The sequence below is a fragment of the Microtus pennsylvanicus genome, chromosome 11 (genome assembly GCF_037038515.1).
Source record: "Microtus pennsylvanicus isolate mMicPen1 chromosome 11, mMicPen1.hap1, whole genome shotgun sequence".
NCBI lineage: Eukaryota > Metazoa > Chordata > Mammalia > Rodentia > Cricetidae > Microtus > Microtus pennsylvanicus.
In genome coordinates this window covers 36,503,986-36,523,201 of record NC_134589.1, presented here as the reverse complement: position 1 = coordinate 36,523,201, position 19,216 = coordinate 36,503,986, and the positions used below count along the sequence as shown (strand labels likewise).

The 19,216-nt window shown below is 38.0% G+C and overlaps 1 protein-coding gene across 3 annotated transcripts in view; it reads right to left on the bottom strand.

Moving 5' to 3' along the window:
* Nucleotides 1-19,216, bottom strand: part of Usp32 (ubiquitin specific peptidase 32) — a 132,663-nt gene that overhangs the window by 38,356 nt on the left and 75,091 nt on the right. Inside the window, exons 13-23 of one of the 3 annotated variants that reach the window (XM_075991249.1) lie at nt 18,823-19,015; nt 16,249-16,424; nt 15,605-15,745; nt 13,008-13,167; nt 10,185-10,220; nt 7,872-8,026; nt 6,486-6,567; nt 4,567-4,641; nt 2,201-2,339; nt 1,869-1,974; nt 565-738 (exon numbers count right to left, since the gene is read on the bottom strand). In XM_075991249.1, coding sequence (XP_075847364.1) covers nt 565-738; nt 1,869-1,974; nt 2,201-2,339; nt 4,567-4,641; nt 6,486-6,567; nt 7,872-8,026; nt 10,185-10,220; nt 13,008-13,167; nt 15,605-15,745; nt 16,249-16,424; nt 18,823-19,015 — 1,437 coding nt within the window. The remainder of the gene's footprint in view (nt 1-564; nt 739-1,868; nt 1,975-2,200; nt 2,340-4,566; nt 4,642-6,485; nt 6,568-7,871; nt 8,027-10,184; nt 10,221-13,007; nt 13,168-15,604; nt 15,746-16,248; nt 16,425-18,822; nt 19,016-19,216) is intronic. The other 2 variants (XM_075991250.1, XM_075991251.1) reach the window with 2 other exon arrangements.

Genomic DNA, 19,216 nt, shown 5'->3' with positions numbered 1-19,216 from the left:
GTTTTCCAGATGCAACAGGGCTAGATGTACATATGAATTCACAGAAACTGTGACAGCATTCATAAGACTTTCCTAAGTTCAAACCAGACAACATCTTAGACCAGACAAGGGGAAGAGAGCACAAAATCCAAGGCCAAATTAAGAAGCTATGTGCAGCTGGTAGCTGCTACAAGTGTCAAAACTAGTTTTCTCGAATAGAGTGACACTGCACATGCCCAGGAATTGTTGGCCAACAAAAAACACTCCATGTTAACCTAGGGTCCTGGGGGCAGGCCTGTAAACTCAGCGCTGGGGGCATAGAGACAGGAGGATCCCTGGAACCTGCCGGCTAGCCAGACTGCCAAATCAGTGAACTACATGTTCAGTGAGAGACATATCTCAAAAATAAGATAGGGCATAGATTAAGAAGAAAGCCAACACAAACCTCTAACCTCTATTATTACCTGTACACACATACACTGGCTAGTTTATTCACCAAAAGGCATAAAAAAAAAAGTGTCCAGCTAAGTCAGTAGAACACAAGACTCATTAAAAACAACAAAAGACATTCAAAAACAAACAAACCTCTGCAGCTACTTCCCAGTCGGGTCGTCCATCACTGTCTTTTAGTTCTACATATGGCTTCTCGTGGACTCGGTTGAGATCTTCATGAAGACCATCCAAAAGGAAAGCCAGAAGTTCTTGGGAGTCTTGTTGCTGGAACCCATTAAACCTGGGAGCATATTTTGCTATTGTCCACTATAAAAAGGAGGAGTAGCAGTCATTATTTCCTATCTTATAAAATTTGGAACAAGCATGTTCCATAATTCAATCATTGATAAAAATCAGAAAGAAAGTAAATGGCATAATATTTGGTCTTCCTCTCCTTCAGCAAACAAATTCTGGATAAGAATTTACTCTTTCTAACTTTAATCTCAGGTGACAAAAAAATGAGAGGCATTTCGACAAGAACGTTTCCTAGTTTACCATCCGTGTGGTGGTTTGAATGAAAACGGCCCCCAAGGGCCCACAGAGAGTGGCACTATTGGGGGTGTGGCCTTGTTGGAGGAAATGTGTCACTGGAAGTGGGATGTTAAGTTTCAGAAGTTCAAGCCAGGTCCAGTGTCCCTCTCTCTTCCTGCTATCTGCCTATCCAGCAGTAGAACTCTCAGCCACCTCTCCAGTATCACGGTATGCCACCATGTTCCACCATGATAATAAGAGATAAACCTCTGAACAGTAAGCCAGCCTCAATTAAATTTTTTCTTTATAAGTTGCCATAGTCATGATGTCTCATCACAGCAACAGAACTCTAAGATACTATCAAAGCAAACAGTTCTTTATTCACAGAGATGCTTAATTTATATTTATAAAATTTTTATTTATAGAAATAGTAAAATGGCAACTGATCATCCTGAAATATTTCCTAATGTATAAAAAGGTTTTCTTCTAGTTACCTATTCTGGTCTTCTTCTATCTTAGGTTTTACTGTTAGATTAGAGGCCAAAAAGCATAGTGTTTAACTATCAGAACTTACAACTGAATTATCTTGTCAATGCTAAAAATCTATCAGGTATAATTAGGTGGCCTATGCTAGCAGTCAAAGAGTACCAAAAAAGTTTGCTCTTCACACAAGCAAAGGAGTTGGTAAATCTGTAAAATGAACAATGTCTCAAAGACGTACTGTTTCTTTAGTGTTTTCGCCCTGTTCACTACACATACAGCAGTATTTTCCACTTATTTGATTTTATGCAAATTTGGTATTTAGGATACTTAGTAAAATAATTTAAAAGTTGATTAAGAAAGCTAAATAGAGAAAATGTGCAATAAAAGTGATAAAAGAACCATTAGGGAATAATAATATTTTCATATTATTTTAGTCTGCTTACCCGAAGCTTTAATGGGGCAACATTCTTCTGAGTTCCACTCCAAAGTTCCTGCACCAAATCGCCATAGCATTTAGCCATATGGCCTTTCATACCAATGGGATTTGTCCTAGAAGTTTGAGAGGGAAATTTGTTGCCATAGATTCTCCATAATTTACAACCATGTGGGCACAAAACTACCTATCAAAAGACATATCCCTTGGCCCTTATTCATATTTGATAAGGCAATGAAATAACATTTTTTCCTTCATGTTAAAGGGAGAGGAGATTTAAGCAATATTGGATTTAGATCAAAGCTACAGAAAATAAATTACCAGTGGGTCAAAGAATATTACCTGTTGAGTTCATAAAGATGTCTCCCTGAGATAAAATACTGTGTCAGTGGTTGTGTGTTACTAACACACTGGATGCTTGAGTTCATGAAGCATGTGTTTCCCAGGTTACTCAGACCTGTGGCTCCCTTTTCTGTGGGAACTGCAACAAATAATGAGACAAGAGCCTAGCTATAACAACATGCTGTGGAATGGTCATTTGTACTCAACTTCAACTATGCTACTTTTCTTTTCCCTCTATTTTTGACAGAAACTTACTTAGCATCAGAGATTGACCTCAAACTAAGAATCCTCCTGCATTAACCTTCCATGTACTGGCATTACAGGCATGCATCACAACACTGGCTTCTAACATGATAATTTAATTTTTTTTTTTCCTTTTTGAGGCAGGGTTTCTCTGTGTAACCCTGGCTGTCCTGGAACTCACTCTGTAGACCAGGCTGGCCTCAAACTCACAGAGATTCACCTGCCTCTGCCTCCTGATAGCTGAAATGATAATAGCATGTGACATTATTGCCCTGTCAGATAAATGGAGATTAATGGTGAGGGTTTTTTCTTTAACCTTACTTTCAGTTTTTCTTTCTTTCTTTTTTTTTGGTGTTTTGAGACAGGGCTTCTCTACGTAGCCTTGGCTGCTGTGGAATTTGCTCTGTGGATCAGGATGGTCTCGAGTGTTGGGATTAAAAGTGTATGCCACCACTGCCCAGTTTAAAAGCTTTTTAAAAATAATTTATTTATTTATTATGCATACAGTATTCTGCCTGGATGTACGCCTTCAGGCCAGAAGAGGGCACCAAATCTCATTTCACAACCATGTGGTTGCTGGGAATTGAACTCAGGATCTCTTAGCCATTTCTCCAGACCCTTACATTTTTTTAATCACGTCATTCACATCAGTTTTTCATGGAGTTTCTTGGGCAAGCATGATGATCCTTGCTCATTTGTAACCTAGAAATAGTCAAGTGTTGTTTTTAATTGTGGCTGTTGGTATCTCGTGATAGGCATGCTCATAACACCAATACTTGGGAGACAGAAGCAGGAGGATTAGGAAGTCAATATGAGACTTTGTTTACGACAACAAGAAAAACACCCCAGAATTAAATTCTCCAAAGATGACTTTATATTGGGCATGGTTGTACACACCTATGATTCTAGCACTAGGAAGGCGGTACTGGAAAAATCATGTAGTCTGGGTTATATAGTAAGATCTTAGATTTAAAGGAAAGGAAATCTAAAACAATTTATTCTTTGAGGGGTGGTCCTGATGGCTTAGTAGTTAAAAGCACTTGCTGCTCTTCCAGAGGACCTGGGTTTGATTCTCAGCACATGTAGAGGTTCATAACTGTCCCAAGCCCAGGGATTTAATATGCTGAACCCTAAGGGTTCCAGGCACACCTGTGGTGTACAGACATAACTGCATTCAAAACACTCATACACATAGAGTAAAATATAAACTTCAGAAATTAAAATAATTATTTTTGAGAATTCTATATACATATACAATGTATTTTGGTCATACCCATCCCACCACTTCCCATAAGGCACTGTCTTTTAAAACAAACAAATTAACAAAAATATATTTGTGAATCATTATTTGTATGTGTATATGTGGGCATTTGAAGATCAGAAGATTATGTGGGTTTCTTTCTCCATTTTACTTTCTATGACAAGGTCTCCCACTGAACCTGGAGCTCACTAATTGGCGGAGCCGCCTGGCCAGGAATCCTTCTATTTTTGTCTCCACGGTGTGGAGATTATAGGTATGTACTACAGTGACTTAATTTTTACATGGGTGCTGGGGCTCTGAACTTGGATCCTCACAGTCCTATGCTATGCACTCTACTATCTGAGCTATCTTCCTGGCCCTTATTAATTTTTTTTTTTGAGACAGAGTTTTTTACTTTGAGCCCAGACTGCTCTAGATCTCTGCTTTATCTCAAGTGCTGGGGTGACAAAAGTATATCACCATATCCAGTGTATAAATTATTTAATTGCAGAGTTAGAAAGAACAAAAAAGAGTAAGTTTAAAACTGTCTAAGTTAGATGTGGTGGCCTCTCTCCAGAGGTAGCAGGAAGATTAAGTTCAAGTATTCAAGTTCAGTCTAGATGACATAGTGAAAGTATCTCCAGCTACAACAAAATAAGTCTGTAAAAGTAATATACCGATGGGGCTGGAGAGATGGCTCAGAGGTTAAGAGCATTGCCTGCTCTTCCAAAGGTCCTGAGTTCAATTCCCAGCAACCACATGGTGGCTCACAACCATCTGTAATGGGGCCTGGTGCCCTCTTCTGGTCTGCTAGCATACATACAAACAGAATATTGTATTCATAATAAATAAATAAATATTTAAAAAAAATATACCGACTTACCTTTATGTCTATCTATTTTGCTACTATTTGCTATAAAGGACATTTCCTCAGGCCAGCTCATATCTTTGTTGCGAACTGGAAAGACAGATTGGAATGTATTAACTTCTTACCCATATGATTTAATCACTCAAAAAACCATGTTAAAAAACTATTTCTATTACCAGAACTTAAAAAAAAATCAAGTAAATTTTAGTAAGTCTAAAATCATTCCAATTCTTTATATTTTGAGTGTTTCTTGTAGCCCAGGCTAGCCACAGACTTGCTATATCTATGTGTAGCCAACGATAACCAGACTCCACTTCCTGAGTGCTGGAATTACAACTATAGTTGGTTTTATATGGAGTAGGAATCAAATTCATACATGCTAGTCTAGGCAGTGGTTGCATACCTTAAATCCGAGCACTTGGGGGTGGTAGTGGCAGAAGCAGGCAGATCTCTGTGAGTTTGAGGCCAGCCTGATCTACAGAGTTCCAGGATAGCCAGGGTCACACTGAGAAGCCCTGTCTTTAAAAACTAAAACAAACAAAAATAAAAACAAAACAAAAAAAAATCTCATGTATGCCAGGCAACAAGTCTACTAACTGAATTACATCCCTACATCCTTAGCCTCTTACTGTTTTTTTGGTTCACTGATCTCTCTCTCTCTCTCTCTCTCTCTCTCTCTCTCTCTCTCTCTCTCTCCCTCCCTCCCTCCCTCCCTCCCTCCCTCTTTGGTTAATGTACAAAATAATGGAGCTCATCACAGAATCTTTACACACCATCATATTTATAGCTTGTTCAATTCTACTCTTTCTACTGGGGATTTTAAAGTCATTTCAAATAATAATAAGACACTACTTCAAGTACTAACTTGAAGTAAAATTATATTTAAACATCTACAGAAGTAATTGAAGTTTAGATATAGTAAAATTTCCCAAACTTAAAACATCAGAAATATGCTGGGCAGTGATGGTGTACGCCTTTAATCCCAGCACTTGGGAGGTAGGGGCAGATAAATCTCTGTGAGTTCAAAGCCAGCCTGGTCTACAAAGTGAGTCCAAGGACAGCCAGGGCTGTCACAGAGAAACACTATCTTGAAAAAAACAAAAAACAAAACAAATAAAAATCAGAAATATGAAAATCTTTTCATCGAATTAACAATTGTTGATGCAATCCACTAATTTCATCACATGCAGTGTTTTCATGAGGCATTATAGGGAAAAACACAACTTCAACATGAATGTGTCATGTCTGAATCATCGGTGAGTACAGAAGTTGCACTGTTGGTGAGGGGCCAGTGCTAATGAATACTAGAGTCTGAGAGGAGATGGGAACAAAACTTAGTTGGTAGGATGCCTCACATGCATAGGTTCCTAGGTTCATTCTCCAGTACTAGGGGAGAAATGTTGGTATCTTAACTCAAAATGGTAGTCTGAAAATTTTATAAAACTTCGTAACTTACAACTGAATTTACCTGTTGCCACCCATATTTTCCTTCCCTGGTCAGCCTAAGGCTACATATAAACAGGCCATTCTTCTTTTGAAACAATCTAGTAGGTAAGAAACACACTAGGAGTTCAGTGGGTCTGCTTTAACATAAGGAATATAATGCTAACTGTCTTGAGAAAATTGTAAAATGGGATTACTTAGTGAGTAATTCTGTAGAGTCTTACCCTAAGCTAAAACTTAATCTATGCCATCATATGGGAGGCAGAGGCAGCAGGATCAGAGTAAAAAGTAAAAGATCTTCCTCATCTATTCAGTGAAGTTCAAGGCCAGCTGGGCTATAAGAGATTGTCTCAAAAATATAAAACAACAATTTCCCCAAATTAACCCAACACACACCAAAAACCCATTAACAAAACTAAACACTCCCCACATACATCACCACTACTACAAATGCCCCCAATCTAATATATATGTGCATTTCTATTCTGTACCTTCAATTACCAGGTGCTGCTCATCCTGGATTTTCAGATATTCCAACCTATGATCCTCATCATCCAAAAGAGTCAGGTAGTTCTGTAGAGAAGAAAATGCTTCTGTTAATTTGGCTAGTAAACTTGAAACAAATACAAAAATAAAAATGAATGACAACTACTATTGCTTTGCACTTACATTTTACAGATATTTAGTTGTTCAAATCTATAGTTTAGGGGACAAAGTGACGGAATGATGGCGTGTTCTAAAATTTTACATGTTGCTGAAACAAAATTATATATAATTTGTGGAAGGAGTAGATAAGTCACTACAGACCAAACCAAAGTTCACCAGGACAACAGAACTTGCAGAAAATAAAGCTTCATTCCCCTTTACTGTGAAAACTGGGGTATAGAATGTTAAGTGACTTGCCTCAGCTATACAACTAACAAATGGCAGAGTAAGGATTTAACTCTTAGTAATTTAACTTTGTAACTTGTAACTGAATTTACCTATTTCCCTATTGCTACCCATATTTTCCTTCCTTGTGCACACAAACCGTGCCCTTAATTCCTATATGATTATGCCTCTTAATAGTGACTAAAGCAGGACACAAGAAAGAATATACTAGAGAACAGAGAACTAGGAAAACTATACTTACGACCCAGCTTTAGAATACAAGCAATACTGAATATACTATGAAGAACATACAAGCATTTAATATAGCATTGCCTCCGAGGAGGATGGAAGATAAAGGTCAGGGATGGAAACAAAGAATTTTTACTATGTACTTTACATTGCTTGTATTTTAAACGTACATAAACAACTTTAAAAGAAATCTAACAAGAAATCTACTTAAAAAAAAAAAAGACTGGGCTAGAGACAGAGCTCAGTGGTTAAGACCACTTGTTTTTCCTTACAAAGCTCTAGGGCTTCCTTCCCTGCACCCTTTGTTCACAACCTTTTGTATCTCCAGTTCCAGGGAATCTGACCACTCTTCTGGTTTTCATGGGCACCAGGTATGTGCGTGGTACAGACATTACATGCAGATAAAACATAACAAAATAAAAGAAAAATATAAGACTATTTGCTGTAACTTTATAATGCCACAGCAATCTATAAAAAAATGGTACTGTTTTGCTCATGTTTATTAACTGTCCTTATGATCTCAGGTGACAAATGTTTACATGTATGTATACAGAACTTAAAACTCTAAAGTTTTTATTGAGAACCCAGAAATGGCTTTTAGCATAACTACTACAGACAATTCTCTTATTTATGAAATACAGTTAAACTCTTTTTTGAAACCCAGAGCCTAGTATATATTGAACAAGTGCTTTACCACCGGACTATATCCCCAGCATGATTTAACATCAGACTTTTCATGAATCTGAGATGTTTCTTACCTCACTATTGTATAGCCATAGTCGCATATCTTCCTCTTTGATGCGAAGCCTTTGAGACAGATATTCATGAATTTCCTTGATGGTTTGCATTCTACTAAAACAGCCTGTATAGGCTAATACCCGCTTTAGAGGCGCATTTGGAGAAGGTACATTTCCTATAGTTATAGTAGGTATGATAAGGAAAAAAGGAGACATTAAAAAAATACACAAACAAACATAAAACACCGGTCTCAGCAATGGTGACCACGGTAATTTAGAAAACAATGATGAGAAGTAAGAAGTAAATGTTTAATAATCTTATAAATGAAGAATATTATGAAAAACCTGAATATGGATGGACATGGTAAGCCCAGCACAAAAAGACCAAGAGTTCATCAGTCATCCTCAGCTACATAAAGGTCAGTCTGAGCTACACAAGACCCTGCCTCAAAGAAACCAAAGTAGGGGGCTGCTTGAGAAAATTGGAGACCCAAATATCTTAAAGCCTCAATTTTGGAAGAAGAACAATAAAAGCATAGTGATCCAAATAATTGACATATTTTGATCCCAAGAATGGGAACATGATGATAAAAAAAAATAATAACTGACATCAGTATATGGCTGTTCTCAGTTTGGTCATAATAGCAAGATGAAATAAAATTCTCCTTAAGAATAGGAAAGGGCTGGGTGGTGGTGGTACATGCCTTTAATCCCAGCACTCAGAAGGCAGAGGCAGGAGGATCTCTGTGAGTTCGAGGCCACTCTGATGTACAAGAACTAGTTCTAGGACAGCCTTCAAAGCTACAGAAAAACCTTGTCTTGAAAAAACAAGCAAACAAAAAGAATTTCGGGAGGGGATTAGGGATTTAGCTCAGGAGTAAAATGCTTGCTCAGCAAGTGCAAAAGACCTGGGTTTAATGCCCAGAACTGGAAAATAAAATGAAGAGTGAGGGTGCTTGAAATAGAATGGAATTTGAATTCAACAGATAGTTAATTTCGTTCACCTAATCTAGTTCTTAAAACTCAGAATTGCAGCTGGGTGGTGGCATATACCTTTAATCCCAGCACTTGGGAGGCAGAGGCAGGCAGATCTCTGTGAGTTCAAGGCCACGCTGGTCTACAAGAGCTAGTTCCAGGACAGGGCTGTTACACAGAGAAACCATGTCTTGAAAAAAAGAACCAAACCAAACACAGACAGACAGACAGACAGGCAGAGCGAGAGAGAGAGACAGAGCGAGCGAGCGAGAGAGAGAGAGAGAGAGAGAGAGAGAGAGAGAGAGAGAGAGAGAGAGAAGGTAGATATAATCTAGTTTGCCTACCCAACCTGTTGGCAACACAATGACCTTGAATTCCTGAAGTGCTCAGAGTAGAATCAAAAAGACTGGTGATACAATTGTCTTTCAGGCTCTTAGAGGTGTTGATCCGAGAACTTTATTATATATACTAAATATACTAAGTCTACTTATACTTAAAACATGAAGGAATAAAATGACAAGGCCCATGAAAATCAAAGACAGGTTATAAATGTGCTAAATATTGGTCAATTACTTAGTCAACAACCTAGACAAAAGCTGTAGCTTACAACAGTTATACATACCTACAAGAGGTTAGATTTTTGTTAAGTTCTCCTTTGAAAAGAATAATCTTTTGTTTGTTTTTTGAGACAGGGTTTCTCTATAACTTTGAAACCTGTTACTAGCTATTTTAGTACTGGCTGGTCTTGAACTCACAGAGATCCATCCACCTGCCTCTGCCTCCCGAGTGCTGGGACTAAAGGTGTGTACCATTACCACCCGGCCAAAAAAAGTAATTTTTTAAAAAGCCTAGTGAATATCGTTAATAACTGAGTATTTGACCAAGAAGCACACAATGTATAGCATAACAAAACTCAACCATGATTTTTTTAAGGTATAGCAAAGCAAATATTTATCTATTAGCAAGCAAAAAAAAAACCCTTAAAACAACAGATTTCTTCAATTATACATCAGAGGATTAGTTTTAAGATTACAGCAAGAAAGCAGTTTTATAAAATTCAAAATAATGATTCATTTTATAATTAGTCAGGAATAAAATTTCAAACTAAGAAACAAATTTGGAGAATCAGCACTATCCCATTCTAGAATTCAGAAGCCCCGGCAAGCATATTGCCCCAGCCAATCTTCACTTTCCTAGTCCACAAAAAGGAAAACTGAGTTCCAGAGCCTATACAGTTTAGCTCATTAAGCAGGCAGCCACTTATATGTATAATTTTGTGCTTTTGAAGAGAACCAGCAAATCAGAAATTCACAGAAGCAGCAAAAATCTAGGATCAGCACAAGAGTTAAGAATACTTACTAAAAATGCAACAACGTATCTTGCCTCTCATGTTATCTTTCAAAGAGAATCAAAAAAGACATGCTATGGGTGCCATGGAAGGTATGCTAACATTTCTATTTACCAGAAAGTTAAATAAAGAATGTTTCATAAAGATTCTATTCATGGTTTGTGATTTTAACGTTAAAGAGTGAACACTGCTTTGTTCTAATTGTCATGAAACAATATGTGAATCATCTTCATACACTATCTGAAGGGAGCCTTTTAAAAAGATTTATATTTTCCTTGAAGATTTATTTTTTTAAAATAATATGCTTATTTTTATTTTATGTGAAAATGGTGTTCTTGCCTTCATGTATGCCTGTGTGAGGGTGTAGGATCTTTTGGAACTAGAATCACAGACAACTGTAGGCTGTCATGGGAGGGTGGGAATTTGAAGCTGGGTCCTCTGGAAGAGCAGTAAGTGTTCTTAATTATTGAGCCTTTTCTCCAGACCAGATTTATTTATTTTTATTTTATGTGTGTAAGTATGCATGTACATGTGTGCCTGGTGCCTGTGGAGGTTAAAAGACGTGTCAGATCCCGGAGCACTACTGGCGTTAAGGATGGTTATGAGAAACCATGCGGGCACTGGGAACTAAATCTGGGGCCTGTTCTGTCCCTTTAAAAGACAAGCCCCGCCCACTCCCTCCCCCATCCACTGCAGAGGCAGGCAGATCTTACTGTCTGCCTGAAGTCAGAGTCCTTCCTTTCCATCTCAATCTCTCAATCTCTCTGTCTCACTCTTCTCTTCCCTTCCCTTTCATAACCCACTAAATAAATATTCAATTTCCAACTGCACTCCGCATGGCGTGCTTATCCATCAAGGTCTCTCACCTACCAGGCAGCTTCCTGCCTGGGACCCTCGTGGCCTGCTGTGGTTTCAGGACCTGCTGTCTGTTGCTGCTTGGGAACCTGCAGCATTTTACTTAAACCATTACAGCCTGAGCAGGACCAACAAATGATTTTAACCATGGAGTCATTTCTCCAGCCCCCTTTTAAGGAAAATTCAAAAGAGAGCTAGTACTTACACGGGGTTTACAGATAGTCATAACATTCTAACAACTTAAACATAGTTCAAGACGTTCAATTGACAAATTAAGTTTAAAATTTTACTTTACATTACTTAGTATCTGTGTGTGCTGTGTGTGCGTGCAGGTGTACCAAGTGTGCGTGTAAAGGTCAGAGAACAACTTGTAGGAGTCAGTTCTCTCCTTTCACCATGTGAGTCTGGGGATCAAACTCAGGGTTGTCAGGCTTGGTCACAAGTAACTCATGGAGCCAGCTAGCCAGCTCAAATCTATTTTTTTAAAGTTCGTTTGTTTATTTGTTTATTTATTCATCTATTCATTTATTACGTATACAATGTTCTGCCTGCATGTAAGTCTGCATGCCAGAAGAGGGCATCAGATCTCATTATAGATGGTTGTGAGCCACCATGTGGGTGCTGGGAATTGAACTCAGGACCTCTAGAAGAGCAGCTAGTGCTCTTAACCTCTGAGCCACCTCTCCAGCCTCTCTCTATTTTTTTTTAAACTGAAGAGTAATTTCAAATATTTGCGAGGGAAAATACATAAATATTCTCCACCAATAAAATTTAACTTAGGTTTGAATCAAAGCAGATAACTTTGGGAGCCATCTAGCCAGCTCAAATCTATTCCTTTTTTTTTAAACTGAAGAATAATTTCAAATATTTGCAAGGGAAAATACGTAAATATTCTTCATCAATAAAATTTAACTTAGTTTAGAATCAAAGGAGAACCTTATTCATGTTATATATTAAGAGGAACATTTTGCCAGATGGTGGCAGTGCATGCCTTTAATCCCAGCCTCAGGAAACAGAATTAGGTAGATCTCTGTGAGTTCAAAGCCAGTGTGGTCTACAGAGCAAGTTCCTGAACAGGCTCCAAAGCTACGAGAAACCCATCCATCCATCCTTCCATCCTTCCATCCACCTTGAGATAGGGACTCACTCCCTGGCGTTGGTTGGCCTGAAAATAGCTATGCAACCAGGCTGGCCTTGAACTGAGAGAGAGCCACCTGCCTCTGATTCTAGAACACTGGGATTAAAGGTGTGTGTCATCAGAAACAGGCTGAGGACGTGTGTAAGATTTTGATAGATTTGTTTTTGTTTTTTTCCCCCCTTTGTTGAGGGATAGCTTGGCATTTCTCAAAGCCACAATATTGGGCTAGAGATGTGACTAAGTGATAGATAGAACATCTATCTAGCACACATAGGGGCCTAGGCCGAACATTTATCAACACTATCAAAAAGGAAACAACAACAAAACAAACAAAAAAACCCCACCAGAATGCAACCACAAAAAAACTTCCTCAAAACCAAAGCAAATGTATTATGTGTATTATGTCTCTTACAAAATGTTCTTAGCTAGTACAATAAATGCTTCTCGTTTTGTTAAAATAAAAGTAGCTCATAAGGGATTAATTATGTCAATAAATTTGAGTAAGATTAAAAAGATTAGTCAATGATTGGTGAACTGCATCTTAGGGATAACAACAATTTACAATGGCTTAACTGAAGAAAATTAAGTAAAATCTATTCTATTTGCTATTTTCATAAACTTACAAACTATAAAAGAAAATAAACCTTAGTTTGCACCTAAGAGTTTGCCTCTGTCCCATCCAATCTTGTGCATGACCACAGATCTAAGCTCACAGTGATTTACTGATTCTGTATGAAAGCAAAGGGCATATATTAGCACAGTGGCACCAGACTTTGAGCAATGTGATTTTCCATTTATTTTTAAGGAAATGCATGGCATTCTTGCTGCATTCTTAAGTTACCTCTAGGCAAGTGCTGAGGAAACATTCTCAGGCTCATCATACCCATATTCACCCAGATGTTAGACTGCTGAGTCCGTGTGGCTGGCTGCTGTCGAAGGAAGAGAAGATAGCGAGGAAATAATTCTAGTTCTGGGATGTCCGTCTTGCTATTCTTGATTACCTATTTTTGTAAAAGATTTAAAAAGTAGTGATAACTCTAAAAACCAAAACCCTTTTAGTCAAACTTAAGGTTCTATTAAAAAGTTTTATAATTTATTGATCTTATGAGTGTTTTGCTCGTTTATATGTATGTGCATCACATGTGTGCCTATTGTCTGTAGAGGATATGAGAGGGCACTAGATCCCCTGAACCTGGAGATAAAAATGACTGTTACCTGTCATGTTGGTACAAGGAACCAAACCTAGGTCTTCTGAAAGAACAGTAAGTGTTCTTATAAACTCTGAACCATTTCTTTAGCCCCTCTTGGTGCATTTTTGAAAGTTATTTTTACTTTATGAGCATGTTTTTTAAAAGAAATTAACATATATACATTCCTTAAAAATTTTTTTTAAGCTGGGCAGTGGTGGCACATGCCTTTAAACACTAGCACTCAGGAGGCAGAGGCAGGAGGCAGAGGATCTCTCTGAGTTAGAGGACAACCTGATCTATAAAGCCAGTTCCAGGACAGCCAGGGACACACAGAGAAACCCTGTCTAAAAAACAAATTTTTTTTTAAGCTGGGTGTGGTGGTACACACTTGAACCTCAGCATTCAGGAGGCTGAGGCGGGTGTATCTCTGTGAGTGACAGGTCAATATGGTCTACATAGTGAGTTCCAGACTAGCCAGGGCTATGTAAAAAGATTATGTCTCAGCTGGGCGGTGGTGGCGCACGCCTTTAATCCCAAGACTCGGGAGGGATTTTGTGTGTATGGGTGTTTTACCTGCATGTATGTCTGTTACCACATGAGTACAGTGTCCTTGAAGGCTCAAAGAGGGAATCCTCTGGAGCTGGAGTTTAAGAATGGTTGAGATATATGTGTATTTTAGATCAAACTCAGATCCTCTAGAAGATAAGCCAGTGTTCTTAATCACTAAGTCATCACTCCAGACCCCATATGTATGGGCTTTTGCCAGCATAAATGTATACACACCACATGTGTATCTGGTATCCACAGAAGAGACTGTCAGGTCCCCTGGAACTGAAGTGTCAGATAGATGTCAGCCACCATGTAGGTGCTAGGAATCAAACCCAAGTTCTTTTGCAAGATCAGCCAGTACTCTAACCACTGAGCAATTCTCTCTAGACCTTAACCTAAGGTCCTCTTAAAGACAGTGTTGCTCTATATAGTAGGCTGCCCTGAACCTATGACCCTTGAGTATTGGTATACTAGTCATGTGTCACACACCTTTAATCCCAGCACTCAGGAGGCAGAGACAGGCGAATCTCTGAGTTAGAGGCCAGTTTGGTCTACAAGAGCTAGTTCCAGGACAGGCTCCAAAGCTACAGAGAAACGCTGTCTCAAAAACAAACAAACAAACAAACAAAAACACACACACACAAAAAAACCAAAACCAAAAAACAACAAAAGGCATGTGTCACCATTCCAAGCTCTGACATTAATTTTAAAATATTCAATAAATTCACTACCTGTATTTTAGTAGCTTACTCCTACATTCAAGCTACATAGATTTGAATACGCTCAGGTTTCTGCTCCTAAATTAATCTTTCAAGATTAGAATTTATGGACATTTTTATCCCACCTTTCATTTAAAAACAAAATTAAGTATAAAAAACCAAACCAAAACAAAACCCTCCAAATCTCAGATGTGAGTTTAGTTTTAGTTTTCAACACTCAATAGCTTCTCTTCAAAACAGACAAACCATTACAAAGAAATCTCAACTGCTCAAGGAAACATCATCCATGGAATCTCAACAGTTCAGCTGCCTAAACAAGATCTAACTAAGGACAACACCAAGGCATGCGAACATGGAAAGGGAAATACTCAAGCAGCCCCACCCCTAGGCAAAAAACTATAGGCAACAAAGAAATGCTCAGAGAGGGAGAAGTAGTCTTTCCCCATGGAAGAGGCCCCTAATTGGTTATTTAACACCCAGGTCAGTCAGCCTTGAAACCTTGCACATGCAACACTGAATGGACTACCGTATATATATTTGTGTGTGTGTGTGTGTGTGTGTGTGTGTGTGTGTGTGTGTGTGTGTGTGTGTGAGCACACACCTGTGCACATACGTGTCTGTAAATAACAACTGGGGAGGAAGAGGCCAAGAGTTTGGAGTAGAGTGGAAGGTGGTGGGAGGAATTAGAGGAAGGAAAAAACATGGAGGGAAATAATATGATTGCATTTAATACCTTTCCAAAACCTTAAATATTACCTAAATATTAATTGAATACATAAAATGTAAAGGAACCTAAAGTTATTTTTCAATTAATTTGAACAGGTTTCAAGTACTGTGCTACCACAAGGTAAGAATTAAATTGTGACTAGGGAAATTCACACAGAAAAGTGAATATCAAACTCTGGCCTTCATACTCCACGCACACACACACACATCCTTCTATGACTACTTCTTACATAAGGCACTATTAGGATACTTACTGGTCGAGGGAGGGCCAGGTTTGCTCCATACCAATGATAAAGTGCTCTCCATACAGGTTCTGGGACCATTTCATAATCTCTTCCATGGATTAGCTGTGGAGTCCGTTTTAATCGTCCTCCTTCTAGTGTTAATGATGTAGCCTTAGAAAAAAATGAAATTTAAGTATTGTTTTTAATTTTATAGTCTCTTATACATCAAAAAAATGTAGACATAGAACAAATTAATATTATTTCCTAGTTTCATATTGCTGGAAATAAATTTATTCGTCTGTGATTCTTGGTGGCTCCTATTCTGTAAACAAGTTAACTGAGTTACATCCCGAACCCAGAAAATGGGATTTTGGCAGAGATTTTTAAGTTTTACTTTTCAGTGAACTATTTAAGAAAGGAACTCTGGGTGGGTAGGGTGGTGTAGGCATTTAGCACCAGCATTTAGGAGGCAGAGGCAGGTGAATCCTCTTGAGTTCCAGGTCAGCCTGGGCTGTAGAGCATATCCTCTCTCATAGAGAAGTACTATGAGATGACATCATGCCTATGACAGGCTAATTTAAATGAACTACAATGCTTTTCTTTATGCTAAAACCTTTGAAATTTAATGGCTATTTGGAAGAGAACAATTTGAAAGTCTGATGTCAAACACCTACCTTTACTGGTTCTTGAGTTACTAGTGGCTGGTTATCAATAGCTCCTGGCTTCTGAGGATTAAGGTGCAAAAGGATATTCCCATTGGCTCCTAGTAAACACTGGTTGTTATTGTCAGAAGTATTATGTTGCCTTGCAAAGCACATATCTGCCCCTGGTGTGCCAGAATACAGAAAGCCTATCAAGAAACAAAACAAAACAATAATGATAGTTTCTTAATTTTAGTGTTTTTGTTTTTTTGAGACAGGGTTTCACTGTGTAACAGCTTTGGTTGTCCTGGAACTCACTCCATAGACCAGGTTGGCCTCGAACTCACAGAGATCCACCTGTCTCTGCCTCCCAAGTGCTAGGATTAAAGGCATAAGCCATCACAGCCCAGTGAAGCGATTTTTAGTTTTTTTCTTCAGAAAATGACTGTACCTTCTTTTTAATTTATTTCTATTTAACTTTATTTTATGTGCATTAGTGTGAGGGTGTCAGATCCCCTGAAATTGAGGTTACAGATAGTTAGGAGTTGCCATGTGGGTGTTGGGATTTGAACCTCAGTTCTCTGGAAGAGCAGCCAGTATGCTCCAGACCTTATTTTTGTTTTTTCTATATACACAGGCTTAAATATATAAATCCAAATGTCAATGTATTTTGTTAATGCTCTTATCCTGGTATGTTACTCAAGTTTTACATTTTGATAAATATAGAAGATAAGAAGGACAGATGTATTCTTTCTAGATAAAAGACAATAATAGAATTAGAATACAAGTTTTTACCAAATAAACATCTGAACATCTTCCTAGACTATACAATAATTTATAATGAGAATTACAGGCCAAGTAGTTGTGTTTTCACTCCCTAAAATTCTTTCTGCAAGCATCATTCCAAATATTCTTGGCAAAAACAGCAATAGGAAGCCTCTAAACCTCTGTTCCTCTCCTTTTCCCTATCTCTGAGTCAAGGTGTGTATATCTCTGGCTAGCCAGGCACTCACATTATATAGATCAGGCTGGCCTTGATCTCAGATATTCACCTGCCTTCTATTCCCTTTAAAGGGGGTTGAGTGTTACCACACTCAGTGCCTGTTTTCTTAATATAGCTATTTAAAAAGAAGTCATGATCTTTATAACAGAAAAAGACAGAGAAAAATGCCTAATAATGGCAGTTTGAACCTGATAGTATTTTAAGATATTTCAACTCTCAACTACATGTCAATCTTCTGTAAACATTCTAATTACCAACTGCTTTGCAAACTTCTATTCATGGTACTACTCATCCTATGGGTAATAATGTTATATAGTAAAATACACATCAGAACCTGGACTCAAATAGAAAAAGAAAGGATGATGGAGAAAAATATGAGAGTGAAATGTGGTGTTAAAGCAGATCACAATACTTCTAGGACCACTAAATGACTTCTGTCATGTCAGACAGGGAGGGAAGTAATAGAATGAAGGAAATGCTAGTTCTGCCAGTGTGCTTACTACTCCCACAGAAAAAGGAAGAAAATGTCAGAAGAGAAAATAATGGCAGAGAAAATGTTTGAGGGTTTTAGTATTTTATCAGCAATTAAGAGGAATGATTCTCAAGTTGAATTATAGTAGTACTAAAGTATCTTCCTTGTAAGTATAGAACCATTAAGTTTTAGATAAGTACAAAGGACAGAAGGGAATTATGGTAAGTATTATTAATATATAGTATTTTAACAAAATAAATCTCAAACTTCTGGGCTGAAGTGTTAAAACAATCTAATACCAAGATTCTAATCCAATGAAGGCACGTTTGTGATTAAGGAGTTCTGGATACGGATAATTTTATTTTCTTAAAAATCTGTATTCACTAGACTGAATTTATTGGCAAAGCATTAAATAGCAATATGGCTTGGCTAATGAAAAATGAAAGGACTTTCATAGTGAGAGATTATGTTTACTTAAAAACCAAGAATACACTCAAGAATTTTATAACTGACTATTTTATTCAAAATATATTTCTTTGAATGGAAGCCTGATATTGATACTGTTCTGGTGTAGAGTTCCTTCTGTTTGTGTGTTGCTTTCATTGGTTAATGAATAAAGAAACTGCCTTGGCCTAGTTGATATGGTGGAACTAAGGTAGGTGAAGAAAACAGAACTGAATGCTGAGAGGAAGAAGGGCAGAGTCAGAGAAGCCATGGATCCTCCGCCTGAGATGAACACCAGTTAGAATCTCTGGTAAGCCACTGCCATGTGGCGATACACAGATTAATGGAGATGGGTTAAACTAATATGTAAGAGTTAGCCAATAAGAAGTTAGAGCTAATGGCCAAGCAGTGTTTTAATACAGTTTCTGTGTGGTTATTTCAGGTGTAAGGTAGCCAGGTAGCCAGGCAGCCAGGACGAACAAGGGGCCCTCTCCTTACAACACTGTGCCCACAAAAGCAGACTCAGAGAGAATAATCACGAGTGGTGTGGTGTGGTAATCCCAGTACTTAGGAAGTTCCAGGAGAAGTTCCAGGTCCTCCTCAGCTACAAAGCAAGATCAAGACTAGTCTGGGTTACTTGAGAACCTGTATCAAAAACATTATTAAGCCCCATGGGAGACATATTTACCACTGCCAGTAGACTCTGAGGCTTCAGATGCAGAAGAAATGTTGTCTGAGTATTTTTCTTCTGTGGTATTCATATAACTGAGGTTGTTACTGATTCTATCTTCTCCCTGCTCCATAGAATGTGCTGCTATTCCAAATGAAAATTTTCCCCCATTTAGAACTGATGATGGCTCAATCACAACAGGGTTGGCATCCTAAAATCATAAAAAATAAGACAAATATAACATTCTACACGTAACTGTAGCTTTTAAGGAATTATTTTTAACTTATTCTATTGTGTTTTATGTACATGTGATGTGGGATTCCCCTCTGTATACTATGATTACCATTAATGAGTAAAGAAACTGCTTTGGACCTATAGCAGGGCAGAACTTAGCTAGGCAGGGAAAACTAAA